Source organism: Papio anubis, chromosome 6 (assembly GCF_008728515.1).
Source record: "Papio anubis isolate 15944 chromosome 6, Panubis1.0, whole genome shotgun sequence".
NCBI lineage: Eukaryota > Metazoa > Chordata > Mammalia > Primates > Cercopithecidae > Papio > Papio anubis.
The window spans coordinates 124,310,325-124,337,574 of NC_044981.1; the positions used below are offsets into that span (position 1 = coordinate 124,310,325).

At 40.8% G+C, this 27,250-nt stretch overlaps 1 protein-coding gene across 5 annotated transcripts in view; it reads left to right on the forward strand.

Moving 5' to 3' along the window:
* The window catches only part of NHSL1 (NHS like 1), a 151,156-nt gene that overhangs the window by 96,388 nt on the left and 27,518 nt on the right, over positions 1–27,250 (forward strand). For all 5 annotated transcript variants that reach the window (XM_017958280.3, XM_017958281.3, XM_017958284.3 and 2 more), the window contains exon 3: positions 3,714–3,841. In XM_017958280.3, coding sequence (XP_017813769.2) covers positions 3,714–3,841 — 128 coding nt within the window. The remainder of the gene's footprint in view (positions 1–3,713; positions 3,842–27,250) is intronic.

Here is a 27,250-nt window from a genome sequence, read left to right on the forward strand (position 1 = left end):
ACAATAAATAGATCTTTAGACTTTAGTTTTACAGAGAGAGCAGGAATAGCTTTATTTCTAGGACCACCGGAAAGTTAATTTAGCAGCATAAGTTAATAAATTAATTCCCTCATTGTCTTAAAATTTGGTATGTAAAACTATTGAACTTGAGTCTTATTTATTCAATTTTTTTTTTTTTTTAGATTCAGGGAGTATATGTGCAGGTTTGTTACATGGGTATATTGTGTAATGGTGAGCTTTGGACTTGTAGTGTACCCATCACCTAAACAGTGAACACTGTACCCAATAGATAATTTTTTTATTTTTATTTTTTTTCTGAGATGGAGTTTCGCTCTTGTCACCCAAGCTGGAGTATGATAGCATGATCTTGGGCTGACTGCAATCTGTGCCTCCTGAGTTCAAGCAGTTCTCTTGCCCCAGCCTCCCAAGTAGCTGGGATTATAGGTACCCACAACCATACCCGGCTGATTTTTGTGTTTTTAGTAGAGACGGGGTTTTTCTTTGTTGGCCAGGCTGGTCTCTACCTCCTGACCCCAGGTGATCTGCCTGCCTCGGCCTCCATTAGTGCTTGGATTACAGGCATGAGCTACTGGCACGGCCCCCTAATAGGTGATTTTTAACCCTCACCCGCCTTCCACCCTCCCTCCTTTTGGAGTCCCCAGTTTTATTTATTTATTTCCATCTGTGTGTCCATGTGTACCAATTGTTTGACTCCCACTAATAGGGTGAGAACATGCACTATTTGATTTTCTGTTTCTGAGTTATTTCACTTAGGATAATGGCCTCCAATTCTGTCCAAGTTCCTGCAAATGATATGATTTAATTCTTTTTTTATGGCTGGATAGTATTCCATGATGTGTATCTACTACATTTTCTTTATCCAGTCAACTATTGTTGGATACTTAGGTTGATTCCATGACTCTGCCATTGTGAATAGTGCTGCGATAAACATATGGGTGCAGGTATCTTTTTTCTGTAATGATTTCTTTTCCTTTGGGTAGATGCTCAGTAGTGGGATTGCTGGGTCGAATAGTCATTCTATTTTTAGTTCTTTGTGAAATCTTCATACTGTTTTCCATAGAAGTGGTACTAATATACATTCCCACCGATGGTGTGTAAATGTTTCCTTTTGTCTACATCCATGCCAACATCTGTTGCTTATGACTTTTGTTTTGTTTTTTGAGACTGAATCTCACTCTGTTGCCCAGGCTGGAGTGCAGTGGTGTAATCTCAGTTCACTGCAACCTCTGCCTCCCGGGTTGAAGCAATTCTCCTGCCTCAGCCTCTGGAGTAGTTGGGATTACGGCGTGTGACACCATGCCTGGCTCTTTTTTTTTTTTTTTTTCTTTTTGTATTTTTAGTAGAGGTGGGGTTTTGCCATGTTGCCCAGGCTGGTCTCCAACTCCTAGCCCCAAATGATCCACCTGCCTCAACCTCCCAAAGTGCTGGGATTACAGGTGTAAGCCACCATGCCCGGCCTTGCTTTTTAATTATAGCCATTCTTGAGTGTTATTTTTTAATCTTAGCTTTAAGGTAGCTATTTAAAGAAAATCTAATCCAATATTTACAGAATGTCAGAACTCTGCAGAAAATACCATTTGAAAACTACTAATCAGGCTGGGTTCAGTGGCTCATGTCTGTAATCCCAGTACTTTGGGAGGCCAAGGTGGAAGAATCGCTTGAGTCCAGGAGTTCAAGAGCAGCTTAGGCAACGTAGTGAGTCCCCATATCTAAAACAGTAAAAAAAAAAATAATGCCAGGCTTGATGGCATGTGCCTATATAGTTCAGCTACTCAGAAAGCTGAGGTGGGAGGATCACTTGAGCCCAGGAGGTTGAGGCTGAAGTGAGCCGTGATCATCGTGCTACTGCACTCCAGCCTGCATGATAGAGTAAGACCCTGTCTCAAAAAAAAAAAAAAAGAACAAAAGTACTAATCATGCTTTATATAACATATAACATTATCTCTGTAGAGTGAGAGTATAGATTCCTTTTTTTTTTTCCTGAGACTGAGTTTCGCTCTTGTTGCCCAGGCTGGAGTTCAGTGGCACAATCTTGGCTCACTGCAACTTCTGCTTCCTGGGTTCAATCGATTCTCCTGCCTCAGCCTTCCTGAGTAGCTGGGATTACAGGCATGCACCACCACACTTGGCTAATTTTGTATTTTTAGACGAGACAGGGTTTTTCCATGTTGGTCAGGCTGGTCTCGAACTCTCGACCTCAGATGATCCTCCTGCCTCGGCCTCCCAAAGTACTGGGATTACAGGCGTAAGCCACCACGCCCAGCCTGAGAATATAGTTTCTAATCATACTCTTTATTTCAGGAAAATTGCCAAATGGAGAAAATGTGAAAATATTTCTTATAAAGGGTTAGATTAATATGAGTAAATTCTCATTAAAAATATGTTGTGTTCTGGAATTTTCAGAAATTTTCTTTAAATATCACTTTTAATCAATATTACAAGTAGTTGCCACCACAAAATTTTTGACCTATAAGTAACTGAAGTAGTATTAGTTAGCCATTTTATGATTACATTTGCATGTTTTCATTAGCTTGCCATTCTAACAGGTCCTCATTTTTGTCTAATTTGCAGTTCCGAATTGTAAACGTTGTCCTTCCACTCCCACTGTGAGGTATCAAAGGAGAATGAGGACTTTTTTTTAATCCCCTGGCTTATTTAAAATTGGTCTAATATTTTTAGCCCTCCACTGAAGTGACTGCCGTCTCCTCTTTGAGGAAGAATCTTGGATCCTGATGTCAGAAAGGAACTCTGAAGATGCCCTAGTTTAGTTCTGTGCCTGTAGATGCATGCTTTTTATAAAGCTGTGCAAAGAGAAAACTTTTCCAAAACCACACACGTTTTGTGCCCCTTTAGAAAGTCAGATATTTAAAGGAACCCTGTGGCAAATCCTTTTTTGAGGCAAATGCTCCTTTGTGCATCTTGGTGCTTTAAAGAGCCATTGGAAATTTTCTGACAGCACCTGCCCCAACCCATGAGAGCTGCCAGTGCAGTGCTTTCCCCTCAAAGAGGATCCTCCTTTCCACACAGCCAGTGGCCCCAGTACCCCTGAAGTCCAAAGTACCATAGTGGTGCCAGACATTCCTCTGTGGACTGGCAGATGTCTCAGGCTGGCACCCACCTTCCTATTAAATTCCACACAATATTTACAGGCTGTTTGACATCAAAATTAAATTGAGAAAATTAATATAAAATGAGAACATTATAATCCATGATCTCGTGTGTCCCTTCTAGCTAAAATGAGTCTAGGAAACAAGCATAGCATGAGCATCGCTTTTTTTTTTCTGTGTGGAATACTTTCACATAATCTAGTAACTAAGGCTTACTAAGGTTAAGATTCCGAGTCCACTGCTCACTTGCATAACATTATAGAGCAAATAACATAATTACCCTAAACATCAATGTCCTGTGAGTAAAGTAGAATTAATGATGGTGTCTACCTCACAGGGTAGTTGTGAGCTCTGAATGCAATCTTATCAAGTATTAATTTAATATTAATATTAATTGAAATATGGTATGTAGTGTGTACTAGGGACTTTAATAATTCTTAACTGTTTTTACCATTATTTCAAAATCCTGTTAATGCCTAGAAAATGTAACTTTGAAAAGTAAAAAAGAAGAGTAAATGTAAAGTAAGCAAAGAGGAATACAGCTTTTTAATGACCTTCTTCCCCTCCCTGCGTGCCCCTCTGCAGAATGTGATAAGTTGCGGCATGATGGCTACCGCAGTTCTCAGTACTACTCTCAGGGACCCACCTTTGCGGCCAACGCCAGCCCACTCTGTGATGAGTACCAAGACGAAGATGAAGAAGCAGATCAAAAGGTAAGCTTCAAAGTTCAACACGGGGTCCTGGGTTGGATTCCAGAACACAGAAAGGATATATGTAGACAAACTGGTAATATCAAAATCAAGCCTGTATTTTAATCAATAGTATTGTCTCAAGTGAATATCTTGGTTTTGACAAATGTGCCATAATTATGTAAGAGAATAACATAAATGGAAACTGGGTGAAGGGTACACAGGAAACTCTCAATACTCTTTGCAGCTTTTCAGAAAATATAAAACTATCCTGATTTTTAAAAAGGTAAGATTAGAATCTAAAGAATTTATAAAGGAGATATAAAATCAGTGTATTTGTGCATCTAAAATATTCTTTTTTGGTTAGAAAAATAAAGGGCTTTTTTCTCTTGTTTGATTTTTCATATGACCAAGAACTCAGTTATAAGACAAAGAAGAACTCTGATCATAATAGTAGAACCCACTGCTTTACAGTGGTCAGTGTTATTGATAGAGATAGAATAGAAGCAGTGCATTTACTTAATATTATTGCACTAGCCAATTCATTTAGTGATCTATTTTACATTTGGGTTCCTTTTCCTCTGCCATCTCTGGTGATATGCACAAACCACTTAAGATAAGTAATTTTCTTAATACTAAATACATATGAAAGAATAAAAATGTATGAAGATTTTGATTTATGTAGTTTTATTTTCATTTATTAAGTAATGTGGATTGACACTGGAATTATTACTTAAAATAAGATTTGATGAATAGTGTTTTGTTTCACAACCATTTTAATTAATTAAAAACTTTCAGTGGAATTAGGCCAATTTATAAGTGCCTTATTGATTGAAGAACATTATTCAAAATTTATTGTCCTTTTCCTCAAATAGGTAACTTCAGAGAATAAAATAAGATAAGAATTGATCAAAACATGGGAAATTAAGCCAGGCGTTGTGGCATGCATCTGTTATATCAACTACTTGGAAGGATGAGACAGGAGGATCCCTTGAGCCCGGGAATTTGAGTTGTGGTCACTCCATTGTACTCCAACCGGGGCAGCAAAACAAGACCCTGCCTCAGAAAGCAAAAGGGAAATTACTACCTTAAACTTTTGATCTTCAAATGATCCTAACCCAGATTTTTTCTTTAGATTCACTTTTTTTTTTTTTTTTTTTTTGGTGAGACCGTCTTGCTTGCTCTGTCACCCAGGCTGGAGTGCAGTGATGCAGTCTTGGCTCACTGCAACCTCCACCTTCCAGGTTCAAGCAATTCTCGTGCCTCAGCCTGCAAGTAGATGGAATTACAGGCACACGCCACCACGCTTGGCAGATTTTTGTATTTTCAGTAGATACAGGATTTCACCATATTGTCCAGGCTGGTCTTGAATTCCTGACTTCAAGTGATCTGCCCATCTCAGCCTCCCAAAGTGCTGGAATTACAGGCACGAGTCACTGCGCCTGGTCTACATTTTTAAATTAATGTTTTAAATTGACAAATCATAATTATATGCATTTATGGAGCACAATGTGATGATTTGATATAGATACACAACATGGAATGATTAAATCAGACTAGCGTATCTGTCACTGTGCTTACCTATTATTTTTTATGGCAAGACATGTGAAATTTGCGCTCTTTGTTATTTTGAAATATACAATTTATTATTAGAGATTGTAGTCATCCTACTGTGCAATAGATATAAAAACTTATTCCACCTGTCTGAAATGTTGTCCCCTTTGATCAACAACTTCCTATTCCTTCCCTTTCCACCTAGATTTTTATCACAGAATGTTTTTCCTAGTTCTTGAAAGGTATTTTCACATATTGGATTGCTCCTTTGAGCCTTTAAAATATACAAAGACAGTATCTTACTATAATGAGTAAAGCATTCATTTCAAAATTAATCTGAACTCTAATTTTGAAAATTTTCATTTTTCTCTTGTTGGCATGAGGGGAAAATGAAAACCAGAAAGTGAACTATAGAGTGAGACTTTTGTTTATCCAGATATACATTAGCCTTATACTGATGCTCAGAGAAGAAGAAAAGTTTATAATGGGGCCCAGTGAGACAGATGCTTTCTGGGTGTATAGAGTCCACTAGCAAATTGGCATTGTCATAACAGCATCCTAAGATTTTTCTGGAGAATGGAAAAATCATTTCTAATTCTCACATAGCTCTTTGCTTACCATGACACTCAACTCTGAGGGAAGTTAGCCTCTGCACTAGTTTCTACTCCTCTGTACCATTGCCACAGACCCTGACAGCCAAACAGCCCTCTCCCAGATGTGTGTGAGAGTGTGGACAAGTCACCGCCAAGAAAACAGGCTCCTATCCTGCTGAAAATGAGTGCAAAGAAAATGGTCATGTATAAGGGAATATATATAAAAGTCATCCTTTATATGATGTGATATGACATGACATCCCAGTAAACACAAATGTTTCCATAATAATTACCTTAGTGTGATTTGCTGACGTTGGCATCACTAGACCGGGAACGAGAAGTTGACGGTGGGACCCTTGACAAGTCTCCTTGGGATCCACAGTGTCCTTCTTTTTGTGAAAGGGAGGAGGTAGGCAGTGGGAGGACCTGTCTGGTGTGTGTGGGAGGAGAGCTATTTTCTGGGGTCCCTCCCAACCCTCTCCAAGTTACAGTGTCTGCCTTCATGGCTTTCCTATATTTGGTCTCTTACAAAAGCACACAGCCACTTTCAAATCTTAGCTTTCTTTGCTGCTATAAATTTTTGTTACTTTTGTGATTTTTAAAAATCCAGGTTTGGTTAGGTGTGTTGGCTCACACCTGTAATCCCAGCACTGTAGGAGGCCAAGGTGACCAGATAGTTTGAGCTCAGGAATTCAAGACCAGCCTGGGCAATGTAGCAAGACCTTGTCTCTACAAAAAATAGAACAAAAACTAGCTGGGTGTGGTAGCACACCTGTAGTGCCAGCTCCTCGGGAGGCTAAGGTGGGAGGATTGCTTAAGCCCAGGAAGTCAAGGCTACAGTGAGACATGTTTACACCACTGCACTCCAGCCTGGGCAACTGAGTGAGACCCTGTCTCAAAAAAGAAAAAAAAATCAGGTTAATACTTGTTCTTGGGTAAAAGTATTTTGAAATCCTTGGAATATATCATTAGAGATATTTATGGGGAACTTGTATTTTTCCTTTTCTTAAATGTGTAGAACCAAATTGAAGTATATTAGAAAAATGTTCAATCATTAGATCTGAATGTCATCTCAAGGCAATCTCTGTAAGAAATTGGTTTCAGAATAAAATAAATATCAAATTATTTTATCAAATATATATTAGACATTACTATATACTAATTAAATATCAGCTAACAAATTATACTATCATAATAGCTAACTGCCTGCTTCCCCTTCCTGCCTCCCCCACTCCCTTCTTACATTCTTCTCTTGGAGCAACCTCACTGAGTTTTGTATTAACTTCACCATTTCTTGATTCTGTGCATCAACAAAACCACTTGCCACATATAGCCAATTCCACGATCTTGGAGCACATTTCCCATCCTTTTGCTTATTCATCATGGTTGGATTAATTGCAGCACTCTGTTTTTTGTGTTTTTGTTGTTGTTGTTTTGTTTTGTTTTGTTTTTGGGGCAGGGTCTCACTCTGTTGAGTCTGTTGCCCAGGCTGGAGTGCAATGGCACAGTCACAGTTTGCTGTAGCCTCAACCTCCTGGGTTCAAGTGATCCTCCTGCCTCAGCCTCCCGAGTAGGTGAGACTCCAGGTGCACATCTCCACGCCCAGCTAATTCTTGTATTTTTTTTGTGGAGATGGGGTTTTACCATGTTGCCCAGGCTGGTCTAGAACTCCTGGGCTCAAGCAATCTGCCCGCTTTGGCCTCCCAAAGTTCTAGGCTTACAGGCGTGAGTCATCACACTCAGCCTTGTTCTTCTTAACTACATAAAGTTGACAAGTCTTAGTGTGCTGTCAGTGACAAAGATCCTGAAATTGGTATGGAAATTAAACACATAAGCCTTATGTTTTCTCTACCACTTCCTATAGGTCCCTCTCCATAACTCATGTGCGAATGTCTTCAGGTTGAAGTGAGGGTTTCATTTGTGTGCATCTGCATAGTACGTGATTGGCTGCTTAGTTGGCTTATTCATTCAACAGTAATTCCTTGAGTTATTTCTACTAAGTAAATATTTGCTCTGAGTCCAAATCTTTATTAATCTTCATGGCCCTTCCTGCCATTCACTAGGTCACTGTGATGCACGGATGCATCCAAGCTGTACAGCCAGCAGTGGTGGTCATTTAGGACCCAGAAACACTCCTCACAGCTCCGTAATGTGTTCTGAGAAAGAGCTCCTTCAAGCACAGAATTATAATTCCTTTGTAAAATAAGGACTTATTGATCACCTTCTATGTGCCAGAGACTATTCTAGGTGTTGGAGATGTAACAGTAAACCAAATGCAAGAAATCTCTGTCCTTGATGGAGCTTTGATTTCATGGGGAGGCACTAAGAGCAAATACAGTCATGCATTGTGGATACATGCTGAAAAATGCATTGTTAGGTGATTAGTCATTGTGCAAATATCATAGGGTGCACTTACCCAAACCTAGATGGTACAGCCTTCTACACACCTAGGCTAGATGGGATAACCCAGTGGCCCCCAGATTCTTTGTCAGCAGGGTCCAGTTTCATGGAAGACAATTTTTTCATGGCCCAGACGGGTGGGTGGGGCAGTTTTGGGATGAAACTGTTCCACCTCAGATCATCAGACACTAGTTGGATTCTCATAAGGAGGGTACAGCCTAGAGCCCTCACATGCACAGTTCACAACAGGGTTTGCGCTCCTATAGAATCTAATGCTGCCACTGATCTGACAGGAGGCGGAGCTCAGGCAGTAATGCTTGCTTGCCTGCCGCTCACCTCCTGCTGTTCAGCCCAGTTCCTGACAGGCCACAGATGGGTACAGGCGCACGGCCTGGGGGCTAGGGACCCCCGGTGTATGGCCTATTGCTCCTAGGCTACAGCATGTTATTATACTGAATACTCTAGATAATTGTAACAATGGTGAGTATTTGTGTATCTGAACATAGGAAAGGCACAATAAAAACACAGTAGAAATGATGAAAAATGGTACATCTGAGTAGGACACTTACCATGAATGGAGCTTGCAGGACTGGACGTTGCTCCGAGTGAGTCAGTGAGTGTGGTGAGTGAATGTGAAGGCCTAGGGCATTATTGCACACTATTGTAGGCTTTATAAACACCGTAGACTTAGGCTGCACTATATTTATAAACAAAAATTTTTCTAGCCAGTTTCAGTAGCTCACGCCTGTAATCCCAGCACTCTGAGAGGCCAAGGTGGGAGGATTGCATGAGTCCAGGAATTCAAGACTAGCCTGGGCAACAAACTGAGACCCCATCTCTACAAAAAAGCAATATGTTTCTTTCTTCAATAGTAAATTAGCCGTAGCTTACTGTAACTTTTTTACTTTATAGGCTTTTAAATTTTTTAAACTTTTTGACTGTTTTGTAATAACACAGCTTAAAACATAAATACATTGTATGGCTGTACAAAGATATTTTCTTCATATCCTTATTCTGTAACAGTTTTTTTTAATTTAAGATGTTTAATAAAAAAGTTTAAAGAGGAAAACACTAAGACACAAACGCACACACTAGCCTTGGCCTACACAGGGTACAGGGTCAGCAGCATCAATATCACTGTCTTCCCCTCCACATCTTGTCCTACTGGAAGTTCCTCAGGGGCAGTAACACCCATGGAGCTGTCATCTCCTGTGATAACAATACCATCTTCTGGAATATCTTCTGAAGGACTGGCCTGAGGCTGTTTTACAGTTAACTTTTTTTCATAAGTAGGAATACCTTCTAAAATAACAAAATATATAGTATGGTAAATACATAAACCAGTAGCATAGTCACTGAATATCTTTATTTTGTATATCATTACCAAGTATGATGTATTGTGCATAATTGTGTCATATTTTGTTTTTTTGTTTGTTTGTTTTGAGATGGAGTTTTGCTCTTGTCACCCAGGTTGGAGTGCAGTGGCATGATCTCGACTCACTGCAACCTCTGCCTCCTGGGTTCCAGCAATTCTTAGTAGATTTTTAGTAGAGACGGGGTTTCACCATGTTGTCCAGGCTGGTCTTAAACTCCTGATCTCAGGTGATCCACCCACCTCGGCCTCCCAAAGTGCTGAGGCTACAGGCGTGAGCCGCCGTGCCGGGCCTCAGTTGTGTCGTATTTTTATATGAGTCTTAGGGCAGTGAGTTTGTTTACACCAGAATCACCACAAGCAGGAGTAATGTGTTGTGCTATGTTGTGATGCCCGCGACATCATTAGGCAATAGAAATTTCTCAGCTCCGTTATGATCTTATGGGACCACCATCGTATATGTGGCCTGTTGTTGACTGAAATGTCATTATGCGCACATGACTGTAAGTAATTTTGCTCTGTTAGAGAGTGGCATATACTCTGGAGTAAAATCAACTGGAGGGACAGTTGCAATGTTAAATGAAAAGGGTAGGCCTTCCTCAGCATAGAGGTGATTGGGATTGAAAGAATGAACATTTCTGAAAGAACATTTTAGAAACAGAAAAATCATTCATTTCTGGAAGTACATTTTAGAAACAGAAAGCAGCCAATGCAGTAAATGTTTCTTAAGAGTGTATGTGCGGCTGGGCGCAGTGGCACATGCCTATAATCCCAGCACTTTGAAAGGCCTAGGTGGGTGGATCACTTAAGGTCAGGAGTTTAAGACCAGCCTGCACAACATGCTAAAACCCTGTCTCTACTAAAAATACAAAAATTAGCTGGGTGTGGTGGCAGGTGCCTGTGATCTCAGCTACTCAGGAGGCTGAGGCAGGAGAATTGCTTGAACCCAGGAGGCAGAGGTTGCAGTGAGCCAAGATCATGCCACTGCACTACAGCCTAGGTGACAGAGCCAGACTCTGTCTCAAAAAAAAAAAAAAAAAAAGTATGTGATGTATCAGATGCTGCAAAATTCAAAGATTAATAAGATATTTTACATGCCTTAAGGATTTTACAGCTCTCCAGGGTAGGGAAAACTAAGTAGAATAAAAAGCATTATATATAACCTGCTGTTATAAGTGTTTGGCATATAGTACTAGGTGAAAAAGAAATTATTCTGACTTGGATAATCAGGAAATGGGGGAGGGATCCAGAGATGGTAAAGTATGTAAGAAGAATGGTTACGGGGCTGTTGCAACAGGCAAGATGGCACTGAGGACTGAGACCAAAAGTATGGTTGAATGATGAGGAAGGGGGTGGTTAAGAGATGGGGCATTCCAGAGTTAGGAGACCAGTTTCAAGTTTTAGTTCTGCCACTTGCTGTGTTTCTTTGGATGCATCACACCCCTTTAAGGCATGAATTTCCTTATATAGAAAGTGGGGAGTGGAAGAAGATTGTTCTCTGTGAGCTTGCAGGACTGGAAGTTGTTCTGGGTGAGTCAGTGAGTGTGGTGAGTGAATGTGAAGGCCTAGGGCATTATTGTACTCTGTGAGCTTTTGAACAAACAGTTTATTCATTCTTTTTGTGTGTGTGTGAGGCATACACATTGCTTTATTTAAAAAATACGGTGAAGAGAGCCAGGCGAGGGGGCTCATGTGTGTAATCCCAGCACTTTGAAAGGCCTAGGTGGGTGGATCACCTGAGGCCAGGAGTTTGAGACCAACCTAGACAACATGGCGAAACCCTGTCTCTACTTAAAAAAACAAAAATTAGCTGGGCATGGTGGCACACACCTATAATCCCAGCTACTAGGGAGGCTGAGGCAGGAGAATCACTTGAACCTGCGAGGCGGAGGTTGCAGTGAGCCAAGATCACGCCGCTGTACTCCAGCCTGGGTAACAGAGCCAGACTCTGTCTCAAAAAAAAAGGTGAAGGGAAAATATCTAGCTATTTGAACGTAATTATTCCAAACATAGAAAACACACAATTAAAACAAGTGAAGGAAAGCTACTATAAAATAACAGCTTAGATACTTTTTAAGGATCACTTATAGTAAATCTAGAAATGGAAAAAAAAAATCACAGAGACAGAATCTGTTTAGCGCTAAGTGCAAATGCTGCTGAGATGTTAGCAGACTGAGACTCAGAATTGAAGCACCACAGCTGTTCTCCAGTGGCCTAGGGATGCTCTCTTCTCCCGCGCTCCCATCTTCAGCCTTCCTGCCCTGACCTCTCTTCAGAAGTGCCTGGCGAAGGCAGCAATGGCGACCACCTGCAGGATGGCCTCCAGGCTGTGGAGCACCAGGAGTGTGGCGCTGAGGGCCCAGTCCACCCCCAACACCAGCGTCTGCCAAAGCAGGAAGTGGGCAGAGAGGAGGACGGTGCCAGCCGTGATGGCCAGGCTGGCGACCAGCAGCCTTTCAGCCTCTGTCAGGTTGCCCCTGGTGCCCAGGTATAACTATACTGCTTCCAGAGTCCCCATCAGAAACAACGAAGTGAGATCGAGGACCAGGTAGCAGTGAGGATAGCTGAACACCTGACCTTGCGTGCAACTGCCATCTTGCTCGCCCCCTCATTCATTTACTGAGTAAATATTCAGTCTTGCCAATATGCCAAGCATTGTTCTAAGTACTGAGAAGCCATCAAGTGAACCAAAGCCCCTTCTACTGAAGGGAAGATCATGGTGAACGAACAAGCATCATACAACACCAGGTGGTGATAAGTGTTATGAAGGTAAATAAAACAATGGTAAGGAGAGTTCCAGAGCGACAGGACTGCCAGTTTAGATTGAGTGTCCAAGAAGGACTCTGAGAATCGTCATTAGAGCAGACCATCAAGTGACATGTAAGAACGTCACCCAAGTGGGAGTTGAGCAATGAGAACACATGGACACAGGGAGGGGAACATCACACACCAGGGCCTGTCAGTGGGGTGGGGAGAAAGGGGAGGGAGAGCATTAGGGCAAATACCTAATGCATGAGGGGCTTAAAACCTAGACAACTGATTGATAGGTGCAGCAAACCACCATGGCACATATATATCTAAATAACAAACCTGCACATTCAGCTCATGTATCCCAGAACTTAAAGTAAAATACAAAATAAAACATTAAAAAAAAAAGAACATCACACATGGGAAGGCCTGGAAACCTTCTTGTAGTTACCCTGCGGGAAGAATAGCCACACACCAGAGCAGGTAGGCACGGAGCAAGGGGAAGAGTGGTGATAATGACTTTGGAGGAAATAACCAAGGACCAGATCACATAGGACCTAATTAGCCATAGTAAAGATTTTGGATTTGTTGCTCCTGGGTGAGACGGGAGTCACTGGAGGAGTTTGAGCAGGGAAGTAACATGATCTGATTGATTATTTAATGGGATTTGTCTGTAGGAAAATTAGACCATAGACAGTGGAAGACAGAAACACAGAGACAAGACAATAGGTCCTTGCAGTAATCCAGAAAAGTGATGGCCAAGGGTGGCTGGGACCAGAATGGCAGTGGTGGGGTTTCTAGGTTTATTTGGAAAGTGAATCCTATAGGATTTGCTTAAGTTATGAGACAAAGAAGAGTTGAGGATAACTCCATCTGCTATTTTTCTAGCTTGGTCTCTCTGGAATCTCATTACAAAAATTATTTTACCCCCTGAGAAAGTCTCACCCATTAACCCTGCCCTCTTCATGTCCACACTCATCGTTCCCCGGCTTATATTACATGGCCTGCCATTGCACTCACTTCTTTGCACACATTTTCAACTCTGCTGGCTCCTTTCTCCTTCTGCCACTTTCCTGGCCAAGAACCCAACTCCAGTTTGATCCAGCTCTTCCCTGCTTTGCCTGAAGCCTGACTGGTTGGTTAAACGAGGCTAGAGAAGGACGCCAGGGTGTGTTTCACTGAATGTATGACCTCAAGCCTCAAGTGCTGCCAGCAATCCTACTATATTAACTCATCGGTTCATTCTTCCGCTCTCCCAAGTAATATTTCATACCTTCGCAAATCTCCAAACACAACTTCTTCTGTGTCACTTGCAGATCCTGCCTGCTGTGGTTTGGAAATGGATCGAGTTTGTCCCCACCAAAACTCATGTTGAAATGTGATCCCACTGTGGTAGTGTTGGAAGTTGGGGCCTAGTAGGAAGTGTCTGAGCTGTGGAGGAAGATCCCTCATGAATAGCTTGGTGGTGTTCTCTGGCTTGGTAGTGAGTTTCTGCCCTCTCTCTTGATGGGATTGGTTCTCGTGGAAATAGATTAGTTCCAGTGAGAGTCAGTTGTTATAAAGCCGGGAACCCTCAGATCCTCCCCTCATTGCACATGTCTGCTTCCCTTTTGATCATCTCTACCATGTTGTGACACAGCGTGAGAGCCCTTGCTAGAAGCCAGGGCCATGCCCTTGAACTTCTCAACCTGTGAAATCCTAAGCTAAATAAACCTCTACTTAAACTACCCAGTCTCAGATATTCTTTTATAGCAACAGAAAACAGACTCAGACTCTGCCCTTTGTATTTGCTGCACTAGGAAAACAAAAGCACTCGGGTCATATCTTTTCACCACCAAACCCATCAAACTTCTTACATCTCCTCCTTTATGCTCTCACCCTTTCCCGCCAGTGCAATGCCCTGCTGTGTCCCAAGTGGCTAGCTCAGGGCCTGGCACACAGTAGGCACTCAGTATTTTTCCAGTGGGATGAATAAGGACAACTTCTCAAGGACTCCATATTTGCAATTCATCCCTCTCTCTTAGCCCTAATCAATTTTCTGTCTTGATTGCATCATAACCATCATTATACAAACATATTTTTGTATATTTTCTTTCATCTTGAAGAAACCCTGCTTTGACCTTTCATCCCCCTCAAATTTCTACCACATTGTTCACTTCAACTTTATAATTAAACATGTCCAAAGAACTGTCTAGACTTGCCATCTCCACATCCGTTTTTCACAATCTCTTCTGAAGCCCCTCCAAACAAACTTTTATCCCCCGCGCATACTTAAACTACTCTTGTTAAGTCTACCAATCACCTCCACGTTGCCAAATCTAATATTTAATAGTTAATTCTCAGACCTCATCTTACTCAGCCTCTCAGCATTTGACATTGTTTATGATTCTTTTCCTCTAAGAATACTTGGCTCTCATGACATGACACACTCCTGGTTTTCCTCTTCCCTCACTGGCCATTGCCTCTCAATCATTTGTTGGATAGTCCTTTTCTTCCAAATACCTAAAAGTTGGTTTAACTCAGGGCTCAAACCTTGAACCCCTGCTACTCTGTAACAGGCTCACTCCTTGGGTGATTTCATCGAGTCCCATGGCTTTAAGTGCCATGCGCTGATGTTTTGTAAATGTATATCTTTAGCCCAGACTCATGCAGTTACCTGCTTACTTTCCATCTCCACTGAAATGTCTTACAGGTATCTCAAACTTGTCCAAATCCAAATATGTGATTCTCACATTTCTTTTCAAAAAAAAAAAAAAATGCTTCTTTCTTTCATAGTTTTTGCAAAACCACCTCAGTAAACCACAACTCCATTCTACCAGTTACTTAAGTCAAAAACCTAGGGCACGGTCTCTATTCTTTTCTTTTTCTCGCACCTTCAGCAACTTCTATAGGACTACCAATTTTTGAAACACCTTTAAAACCTCAATTCAGGCATCCTGCAATGGGTAGGTCAGGGGGTATGTCCATAGAGTAGGCAGCCGAGGCAGGTTAGAAGTGAGGCTGTGAAGGATTCAGGTTGGTGTTAGATGGGCCGTGCTGTGGATATTGAGTTCACCAGGAGTGATAACAGGAGTGCTGGTGGAGGGAGGCTGAGGTGGGCTCACAGAGGGGCAGTGCTAAGTGAAGGAATTCCTTTATTGCATAGCTAACAGGAAATCTCTGACACATTTTTAAGCAGAGAATTTTATGATTAGGAGTAAAAATTGTATATAGTAATCCCTCAGTATCCATGGGCAACTGGTTCCAGGATTTCCCACAAATACCAAAATCTGTGGATGCTCAAGTCCACAGATGCTCAAGTCTATCAGATGATGTAGTATTTGCATATAAGCTACACATATCCTCTCATATACTAGATCACCTCTGGATTACTTATAATAACTAATATAATGTAAATGCTATGTAAACAGTTGTTATACTATATTGTTTAGGGAATAATGACACAAAAAATGTCTGTATATATTCAGTTACAGACACAGCCATTCTTTTATTTTTTGTTCAAATACTTTTAATCCGTGGTTGGTTGAATGCACAGATACAGAACCCACAGATACAGAGGGCTGACGTACATCATCTTTTGATAGATGGGAGATACATAGGTAATTTTGAAACTGATTTTCCAGTTTATACAGTGTATCAAAACTGACCCTAGAAAAGAGGAAATATTTTATCAGAGTGATTACCATGAAAAAAACCCAAATCTTATCAAACGTTTACATCAAATTGAAAAAAATACCCAAGCCCAGATGGTCTTGTGTATGTTGGGTAGGAGTGGTCTTCTACGAAAGATGTTAAAGAATAGGTAAGTCCAATGCTTAAAACTTTTTCAGAGCAAAGGGAAAAAGTGCAGTTCTTTTTAATGAATTAGTTTAACACTGATGCCAAAACCTGGCAAAGATTGTACGAAGCAGAAAATTAACTAGCCAGTCTCACTCATGAATATTGGCTTTAGAGATCATAAATAAAACAGTAGGAAATGTAATCTAACAGCTCATTAAAAGAACTATTCCAAAATCAACCTGGGTTTATTCCAATAGTAATGCAAGGATGCTTGATACTAGGCAATCTAATTATATATTAATAATATTAATAGATCTGAAGAGAAAAATTGTATATAGTCAAAACTGTAGATATTGACAAGTTGTTTGGTACAATTTAATGGCCATTCTTGATTTTAAAAAATATAGCAGAACTTAACAAAGTTTATCTGCCTTGTCCTCCAAATCCCACAATTTTTAATGGGCTGTTCCCACTAGAATGAGATATAAGAGAAGAACATTCACTATCATTATTACCACTTAGCATAGTATGGAAAGAGGTAGCCAACAAAATCAGGAAAGCTGTAGAATAAAAAGGGCAAAAGTGAGAAAGATTGAGATTATGTTACCACTCTTTGTTCGTGGTTAAGTCTATATACTGGGTAAATCCAAGAAAGTAATATTTCAAAATTTCTATAAATAACAGAGTTCAATGATATAGTAAGGTATAAAATTAATATATAGCAATCAATAACTTTCATATCTACAAAGTCAAATTAGAAGATACAACAGGAAAAATCTATTTAAAATAGCTATTGCAAAGTACAGATAAATTTAGTAAGAAAAGGACAAGATCTATATGAAAGAAACTTTAAAAAATACCATATGGCCAGGTACAGTGGCTCATGCCTGTAATCCCAGCACTTTGGGAGGCCAAGTTGGGTGGATCACCTGAGGTCAGGAGTTCAAGACCAGCCTGGCCAACATGGCGAAAACCCATCTCTACTAAAAATACAAAAATCAGCTGGACGTGGTGATGTGTGCCTGTAATCCCAGGTACTCGGCAGGCTGACAAAGGAGAACCCAGGAGGTGGAGGTTGCAGTGAGCCAAGAGTGTGCCCCACTGCTCTCCAGCCTGGGTGACAGAGCAAGACTCTTCTCAAAAACAAAAACAAACTACAGAACACAAATAAGATTTGAGTAACTGAAAAGACATATCATGTCCTCAGAGGCATTAATGTCAAAAAGCTCTCCATTCTGCCCAAGTTAATTTATAAGATTAACCTGTGCAATAAAACATGAGTAGATTTTTAGGGTTTTTTTTTTTTTTTTTTTTTGGAGACAGAGTCTCACTCACTGTGCCCCAGGCTGGAGTGCAGTAGTGGCTGGCTCACTGCAACCCTCTACCTCTGAGTTCAAGCGATTCTCTACCTCAGCCTCCCGGTAGCTGGTACTTTCACGGGTTGCCACCTGCGCCCAGCTAGGCACTGCATTTTGAAGCCAGAGATGAGATTTCCTATGTTAGTCAGGATGATCTCGATCTCGACACCGTGTCCTCTCGGCCTCCCAAAGTGCTAGTATGTTCCTTACCTGGCTTTAATTTTGCACTTTTAGTAGAGATGGGGTTTCACCATTTTGGCCAGGCTGGTCTTGAACCCCTGACCTCAAGTGATCTGCCTAGCTTGGCCTCCCAAAGTGCTGGGATTACAGGCATGAGCCACCACACCCAGCCTAATTTTTGTACTTTTAGTAGAGACAGGGTTTTACCATTTTGGCCAGGCTGGTCTTGAACCCCTGACCTCAAGTGATCCGCCTACCTTGGTCTCCCAAAGTGCTGGGATTATAAGCTGTTCTGTTTTGTCTTGATCTGAGGCTACTTTGAGGGGTTAAAGGAGAAGAGAGAGGACTAAGGAAGCTGAAGCTAAAGTTTGTAGCTAGGAAAGCTGTAAAACAAAGGAGCAGTAAGGAAGAACTGCCTTGACCAGGTGTGAGAACATAGAGTTAGGGATTCCTCCGTTGTGGCAGCCGAATGTACAAACCAGTATAACAGAATATTAAAAACAGTGTAGAAGTTAGAAATAGACCTAAATCTTCATGGGATTTAATAGATCATCAAGCTGTCATTTGAAATCAGGTGGGAATCCAGTAACTGTTGAAAGGGGCTCCAAGTCAGCAGTATGGTCTTCCATGTTAAGACTAAGACTCCTAACCATGGTTCATGTTCTTAACATCACCCAAACAGTTGGGATCTTTTTTTATTTTTTATTTTTTGAGTTGAGGTGTCACTCTGTTGCTTAGTCTGGAGTACAGTGGCACAATCTTGACTCACCACAACCTCTGCCTCCTGGGTTCAAAAGATTCTCCTGCCTCAGCCTCCTGAGTAGCTGGGACCACAGGTGCGTGCCACCACGCCCAGCTAATTTTTGTATTTTTAGTAGAGATGGAGTTTCACTATGTTGACCAGGCTGGTCTTGAGCTCCTGACCTCGTGATCCGCCCACCTCGGCCTCCCAAAGGGAATCATTTTAAATATAGGGTGTGTAGAAGTCAATTTGGAGGGGAAATTCGATCTGGAAAACCTTTTCTTTTATATTTCCTAATAGGTTTTGAGGGGAGGGGTATGGTACAAAGAGCAGTGACTATATAGAAGAAGAGATGCATGAGTTAACAAATTATCAACATTAAAAGAAGTATTTCTTACAAAAATCATCTAACTTGCATTCAACAAATATTAAAAATCCATTATGTGCTTAAGATGAGTTGGTAATAAGGCAAAGGTTAAGGACATATAAATTAGAAAAGAGAACCTAGAGGACGTCTATTCTGGTTATTTACTCTGGCTAATTGTTCTAGAATAATTATCCTCATTATCCTAATGTGAAATACCAACTAGGACTCTATGTGTTATGGTATGAAGAAAGATGTTTTGCTAATGAGATCCACACGTATCTTTGATGTTCAAAGTGGGAATATAGTGTAGCAAGAAGAAAACTGTTTAAAGTATTTCCAATTGTATATGTTATGCATATCATCTAAACATAAACATGATGCATTGAAAAAAATGCCGTTGGCAAAGCAATTTAAAAATTCCAGAAAATAGGCCGGGCGCGGCGGCTCACGCCTGTAATCCCAGCTCTTTGGGAGGCCAAGGTGGACGGATCAGGAGGTCAGGAGATCGAGACTATCCTGGCTAACCACGGTGAAACCCTGTCTCTACTAAAATTACAAAAAGTTAGCCAGGTGTGGTGGTGGGCTCCTGTAATCCCAGCTACTGGGGAGGCTGAGGCAGGAGAATTGCTTGGACCTGGGAGGTAGAGCTTGCAGTAAGCTGAGATCGTGCCACCGCACTCCAGCCTGGGTGTAAAAGAGTGAGACTCTGTCTCAAAAAAAAAAAAAAGAAAAGGGGAGGAGGGAAGGAAGGGAGGGGGAGGGAGGGAAATTCCAGAAAATAAGCCAGGCGTGGTGTTGCGTGCCTGTATCCCAGCAGTTTGGGAGGCTGAGGTGGGCGAATCACTTGAAGTCAGGACTTCCAGACTTGCCTGGCCAACATGGTGAAACCCTGTCTCTACTGAAAATATAAAAATTAGCCAGACATGGTGGCATGCACCTGTGGGCCCAGCTACTCAGGCTGAGGCAGGAGAATTGCTTGAATCTGGGAGGCGGAGGTTGCAGTGAGCTGAGATCGCACCACTGCACTCCAGCCTGGGCAGCTGAGTGAAAGATACTCCGTCTCCAAAAAAAAAAAAAAAAAAAGGGAAAGAAAGAAATTCGAGAAAATATCTTTTCATTCAACTCTGAAATGAAAGAGTATGCCATTGCTTTGTGTTCTATTTTTGACTTTTTTTCTCATTTCAGTTTTCAGCATATGCCAAGTACTGCCAAAGAGGTTCTTGCATTTGAAGGGAGGTCAGTTATCAGTGCCAAAATACTTACTGTGAGTCGATAGGGAATTTCCCCCTGCCATTATTGGAAGTTGTATTTGATGGTATGTTCACTGAATCTGGAAACATTCACAGAGTCCCCTTTGTCTTAGCAGAAAGGATATCAATCATGAGTTATGCAATCTCTTGTGTAAAATTCACCCCTAAAGAGATGTATTAGATCTAGATTTTTGGCAGTAAACAGTTGGCTTTAATAGTAATGATAGAACTCGAAATTTCCTTATTTCCTGTTATTCTTTGAACTGTCATGTCAGTTTCTGTTTTAGGCTTTGTTGATAACAAATGTTTAAATCAAAGGAAGACTTTGAAGAAAAGGCAGTAACCTTGCTGCCATACCCGTAAACACAGGAGGCTTATTTAACATGATGCTTGAGAGCATAGGTTTGGGGCAGCTTTTCCACCTGTCAGACCTCAGTGGCCTTGGATAAGTTGCTTTCGTCTGTGAGGTTCAGTTTCCTCAACTGTAAAGAGATATAAACCACATGTTCTGGTTTGCTTAGGACAGCCCTGGTTTACAGCTGTTTTCTGTGTAATTATTAATTGCACCCCCTTTCAGTCTCAGAGGTGTTCTGGGTTTGATAAAATTACATAGTTACCCTACCTGCCTTGGAAAGGTTGAAGTAAATTAATGTTGTGAAACCCTTAGCACAGTGCCTGGCACATAGTAGATGCTCAAATGATGATAAGTGTTATTAAGCTGATTGGCATTTCAAACCATGCTTCAAAGAAAATAATTTAATAGACAATGTCTGTTTTTATAAAAATGTGGCCACTCTCCCAATCATCTTTTGTTCCACCCACATAGAATTTCCTGCCCAAGGCAATAAATTTGAGAGGTTTCAGCATCTACTGACAAATGTCTGATTGTCATGGCTTTACAGGTTATCTGTGTGTGGAGCTACCATTGTTTATGCTATTGCTAGCTTGTTCATCACAGTACACGTTAGGATATAGAACTTTTTCACAAATTAGATCTTATTTTCCACAAGCAGCCCATGGAACAGATTATTTTAATACCTATTACTATTATTTTAATCTGGAAATGGAGACTCAGAAATATGAGATGGCTTTCTCAAGATCACATAGCTCGAAAGCACCAGGAGGCACGCGAAGGCGGGAGCTCCTTGCAGGAAGCATGCGAAGGTGGCTCTTTGCAGGGCGCATGTGAAGGCGGGGCTCCTTGGAGCTCATTTCTTTTCATTGTACCATGCTGGTTAAGCAAAAGGGCTAGATTACTCAATTACCCCAATTCCTCCTCATTATGCCCGATTTTGTCATCTCTTACTCCTTTTTGACTTGTCTGGTATGCGTCACTCAATTGTTTTTTCCCCAAAAAATGTTTTTAAGAGCTACTTGGTCTCAGTATATGGATCCCGTTCTTGGCCTGGAGTAGCTTACAGTCGAGAAGTGATTACTCCGTATGCAATCATGTGTTACTGGGTCTCTGCGAGTAACTTCAGGACACTGTAGAAACACAAAGAGTCGATGCTCACTGCTCTGCAGTTATGGCACCTTCTTATTCTATGCCATTGCAGGCAAGAATGAGAGAATCGGGGTCGGTCATTCCCGGGCCTTTTTGCCTGCAAACCAGCAAGAGTGTCTCCAGTGACCCATTCCAGTTTCTCTTGCTGTTTCTACTCTATAATCAGGGTCTATTCATACCTGCCTTCTCTTCTAGATTAGTGGACAGCATCCCTATCTTGTCGATCTCTGTGTTTCCAGTATGATGCCAAACACCTGGCACATGGAAAGTCTCAGGTGCCAGGGACTGTGCTCAGTGCTGTATGTGAATATATTCAGTATTTATTGCAACCATGCAAGGTAGCTTTGATTATGCCCATATCATGGATGAGAAAACTGTATCTTGGAGAGATTAGATCACTTGCCTAAGATCACATAGCTTTTAAATACTGAACCAAGATCTTTGTTTGTTAAAATACCTTTATTGAAGTATAACTTACATAAAATAATCTATACACATTTAAGCCTATGCATATTTAAAGTATACAACTTAATAAATTTTGACATGTGTACACACAGGAGACCATTACCATAATCAAGACAGTGAATACATCTATTACCCCTAAAAGCAAAACCAGGATTTAAACCTAGACTTATGACTCCAGAGCTCATGTTTTTCACCCAGTAATGAGTGTATGGGGAGTAGAGCCTTTCCCACAGCCCTTTCTTCCTAACCATTCTCTTATGGGGAATTTTGCATTGCTGAAATAATACAAAGAGTGTCTTTTACAACCCAATTGTCTATCAATTATGGAAGTGAATGAATTAGTACTGGAGTGGAATGTATACCCCAGTGAAATGAATGAATTATAGTTTCACACAACTACATGGATGTGTCTTAGAAAGATAATGGTAAGAAAAACACAAAGAGAATAATACTATTTTTGTAAAAGTCAAAGCAAATTTATGCACACACATACACACACACATATGCACACATATAACAAGGAATAATTAGGAACACAAAATTCAGGCTAGTGATCACCACTGGGGAAGTAGGGAGATGGGATGGGGCATGGAGGAAGATGCAGGTTATTAGTAATATTTTAAGTCATGGGTTGAGTAGTGAGTTCTTGAATATTCATTATGTTATGTGATTGTAATACATAACATAATGTATTATAATTTGTTATACTAAATAATTTGTTATAGTAAATATTTGTTATACTAAAATATGATTACAAACAATTTACTATATCAGTTAAACATATATGTTCTAATTAAGTATTTTCTTTGAGGAAAGGATCGCTTAATATGGGATAGTTAAGATCCAAAATATTTTAATTTACTGAGTGATAAGAAAGTTTAGAGCTCTTAGGCCTGGTGCAGTGGCTCGAGCCTGTAATTTTAGCACTTTGGAGGCTGAGGCAGGAGGATGGCTTGAGCCTAGGAGTTCAAGACCAGCCTGGGCAACATAGCGGGACCCTATCTCTACAGAAGGCTTTCAAAAGTTAGCCGGGCATGGTGGCTTGTGCCCCTCATCCTAGTTACTTGGGAGGCTGAGGTGGGAGGATGGCTTGAACCCAGGAGTTTGAGTCTGCAGTGAGTTGTGATTGTGCCACTGCATTCTGGCCTGGGTGATAGGGTGAGACCCTGTCTCAAAAAAATAATAATGCAATAAAAATAAATGAAAAATAAATAAATTAGCCAGGCACGCTGGTGCACATCCATAGTCCCAGCTACTTGGGAAGCTGAGGCAGGAGGATTGCTTGAGCCTGGGAATCTGAGGCTGCCGTGAGCTATAATCGCTTTGCTGCACTCTAGCCTGGGCAAGAGGGCAAGACCTCATCTCGAAAACAGCAATAACAAAAGAGTTTAGAGCTCTTGATAAAGCAATTCGATTTAAGGTAAAGGGACTAATACAAGGCATATGAAAGAATGAACAATTAGGCGGGGCACGGTGGCTCATACCTGTAATCCCAAAACTTTTGGAGCCTGAGGCGGGCAGATCACCTGAGGCCAAGAGTTCGAGACCAGCCTGGCCAATGTGGCAAAACCCCATCTCTACTACAAATACAAAAATTAGCCAGGCATGGTGGCACGTGCCTGTAATCCCAGCTACTTGGGAGGCTGAGGCAGGAGAATTGCTTCAACCTGGGATGCGGAGGTTGCAGTGAGCCAAGATCGCGCCACTACACTGCACTCTAGCCTGGGCAACAGAGTGAAACTTCATCTCAAAAGAAAAAAAGAATGAATACTTAAAGTTACTTGATAATATGGATGTGGAAGTCACCTGTTGGCCATCATGGAGTTGCTGAATGAACCATGAACTGTGCTTCTACATGCATTCATTTCCACTACCCCCCACTTTTTCTGTTGTTGGTGGTGCCAGGAGGAAAAAAAAAAAAAGGAATACACAGAGAACAGAAATAAGTGAGGGTCTCTTGTGTCTTAAGTCTACTAAAGACAAAAGAAGCATATAGCCAAAAAAGGCTACAGACGTTTTGGCACCCTATGAAACTATGAAGGATCTTGAAAGCCAAGAGTCAACACAAGAGGTTTAATTCTGGGAGGAAGAGCATCAAAGACTAAGTGTCTTCCAAAAAGGACTAGAATGTATGTTGCTGTCTTCTTAAAGATACCAACTATATAGTTCTATATAGTTGATATGTTCTATATAGTGTCATCTGTTCTCTATTTTCATGTAATTATTCTAAATGAATACTAAGTTTAGCTCTGGCTATAATTCAATTTTCTAACTTTTACTAACAAATCAAAACAAAAAAGACTGAACTAATCTGTGTTTCTTAGTTAATCCCACTTTTGGATCAGCTCGCTGTTCTGAGAAAGAGAGCGTATTTCATATGAGAATACATGGGAAGGCGGCCCTGCTTCAGGCCCCACACTGTCCGTCTGGTGGGAGCTTGTCTGGTTTCTGGGTAGAATCTAGAAGTCTCTAAAATGCAGGTCTTCCAGCATCCAGAAACTACAAAGTAACTGTCAGTGTTGCCTGTTTCTCTCCCTTTCTGAATGAAGCAATTTGACACAAGGAATCTGGCTTATGTTTCATTTGTGACTCTCCATTCCGTCCAGGACCAGGATATGGGGTATTGGTGAACATTATTGACCAACTGGCAGATCCCAAAACTACATTTAAGTTCTGAGAGCAAGGCAATTTAAAACTCAATTTTTTAAAAAGTCACCCTATATTGAGGGATTTCATTAACATGAAGCATTTGAATGCTAGTTGGGTCATTCTGTTCTCTGTATGGGGAGATTGAGTTGATCAAAACATACAGCTAGTAAATGACAGTGCCAGGATGTGCTGGTACACAGAGTTTTTTTTTTTTTTTCTTGTATAGAGTTTCAAAAGGTTTTGTTCTTATTTACAGCTATAAAGGGAGATTTTGTTTTGAGACCGGAAGACCTAGTAATTTATTGTAAATATTGCCACATTGTTATTTTACACTGTTTCACAGGAGAGACTTTGGGGTCAGTTCTGGTTTCTAATCTCAACTGCCCACTTGTGAACTTTCCAAAAGTCAAGTTACTTTACTCCTTTGAGTCCCCACTTCCTTATTATTAAGGCAAACACCGTGAAGATTAAATGAGATACATTCTATAAAGCCCCCACCAAGGGCAAGGCATATAGCCATCAGTTACTAAATGGTGGGCCTTCTGAAGCTCAAATTCTGAAATAACCTTCTATGCAATTTTGATTCAAAGCTTCATGGAACTTATATTCTTGTCGGAGAGTCAAGATACATAAATAAAATGTATGTGTACAAGTTGTGTGTACTAAAGAGAAAAAAGAGAGAAGGGAAAGGGGATACAAAATATTAGAAAGAGGTTGAAATTGAATAGGATGAACAGGTAAGACCTCAATAAAAGAGGACTCTTAAGGGGACCTAAAGAAAAAGAAGGGGCTACCTGTGTGGATGTCTACAGGAGGAGCATTTCAGGCCATGGAACAACAAGTGCAAAGGCCCTGAGGCAGGAGTGTGCATGGAAGGTACAAGGTACAGCATGGAGGATGGCGTGGCTGGAGTAGAATTAATATGGGAGAGAACAGTAGGAAATGCAGTCAGGGAGATAACAGTGGCCGGCTGGTAGATCATGTAGGGTCTTGGAGGTCATAGTAAAGACTTTGGAGGGTTTGAACAGAAGAGCAACATGATCTGACTTACATTTCTAAAACGATCCCTTTGCCTGCCGTGTTGAGAGTAGACAATTAGAAGGGGAGGAGCAGGGGAGGATGGTCAACAAGGGCAGAAAAATGGAGATAGTTAAGAGGCCCGTGTAATAATCCGGTATTACTATGTCCATCTTAATAGGCTAATCATGTTGTGTTCTGCTATTGAAATGAGGGGGGTGTTTCTGTGCCCCTGCTGTGTTTATATACACTGGGAGGCATGAGAGTCATATCATCCTGGAAGTCATCCATCCTGGTGTTTTACTGTCCTTTAGTAGAGTGTGAGACCTAACAGTCACATTTGTGTATAACTCTATCTGTGCCCTGCTTGGCTGGGAAATTTTCTTGTAAGAGAAAGGAGCACTTTACAAAATGGACTCTCTTTGTCAGTTGTCATGCTGGAGTGATCCCTGGTGATTGTCCCTACGGGGAAGTGCTGTTTCATTATGAGAGTTATCGATTCTGACACTATCAGTCAACTAGAAGAAAAGTAGGTTAGTGGGGCTGATGAGCACCATTGAGATGCTTACAAACGGTAGACAGTGCTTCATCCTGCTCCCACAGTAGACGTCATGTGGAAAAGGGAGCCCTTGCTACAGGGCATAGAGAGCTGTAGCCTGAAAGCGTTATTTTTCTTTCCTTTAAACGTTTCTGGTTAGGATTTGCTTCTTATTGCCTTCAAGCTTTATACTATAATTCAAGGTTGCCTGAAAAATTATATTTATGTGTATGTAACGGGAAATTGGAGTAATCCTCTAATTTACTAGCTTGAGATTCAAACTCAGACATGTGGCCTTTATACAAACTGCCATGAAATTCTTCAGTGATATTAATTTTAAGTGTGTGTGTGTGTGTGCATCTTAAGGGTAGAGAATATGTGTTACAAATCAAACTTAACAAGTGTCACAACTGCAAAAAGGCTGGAAATAATTGGTTTACATCAGTATGGCTTAGCTGCTGCTGACTCAAAACCCCTTTGATTGTCTTTAAGGATCTGTGTGAGTTTTGACCCCTTTAACCAGAATCAGATCAAGTATCAATGGTTATAGTGCAATTTAGTATTATAAGACACCAACAACATGCTCAGTTTATAAATTGAGTATATTTGTCAATTTAATTACAAACATTATTTCACATTTTCCTTAGGTGGAAAAGAAACTGGATGATCATTTTATGTGTTTTATGTATTAAGAACATCAAGTAAATGTATTGAGATATCTAATTATATGATTTATCTTTTCCACATACCTTTATTATTATTAGTCTTCTTGGTAAAAGAAAAAAAAAGTGAGCACATGTCAGTTCATGACTTTGCTTTTCTAAAGTAATATTTATGTCAGCACCACCTTCATATCCATGATTTTTTTTTTTTTTTTTGAGACAGAGTCTCGCTCTGTTGCCAGGCTGGAGTGCAG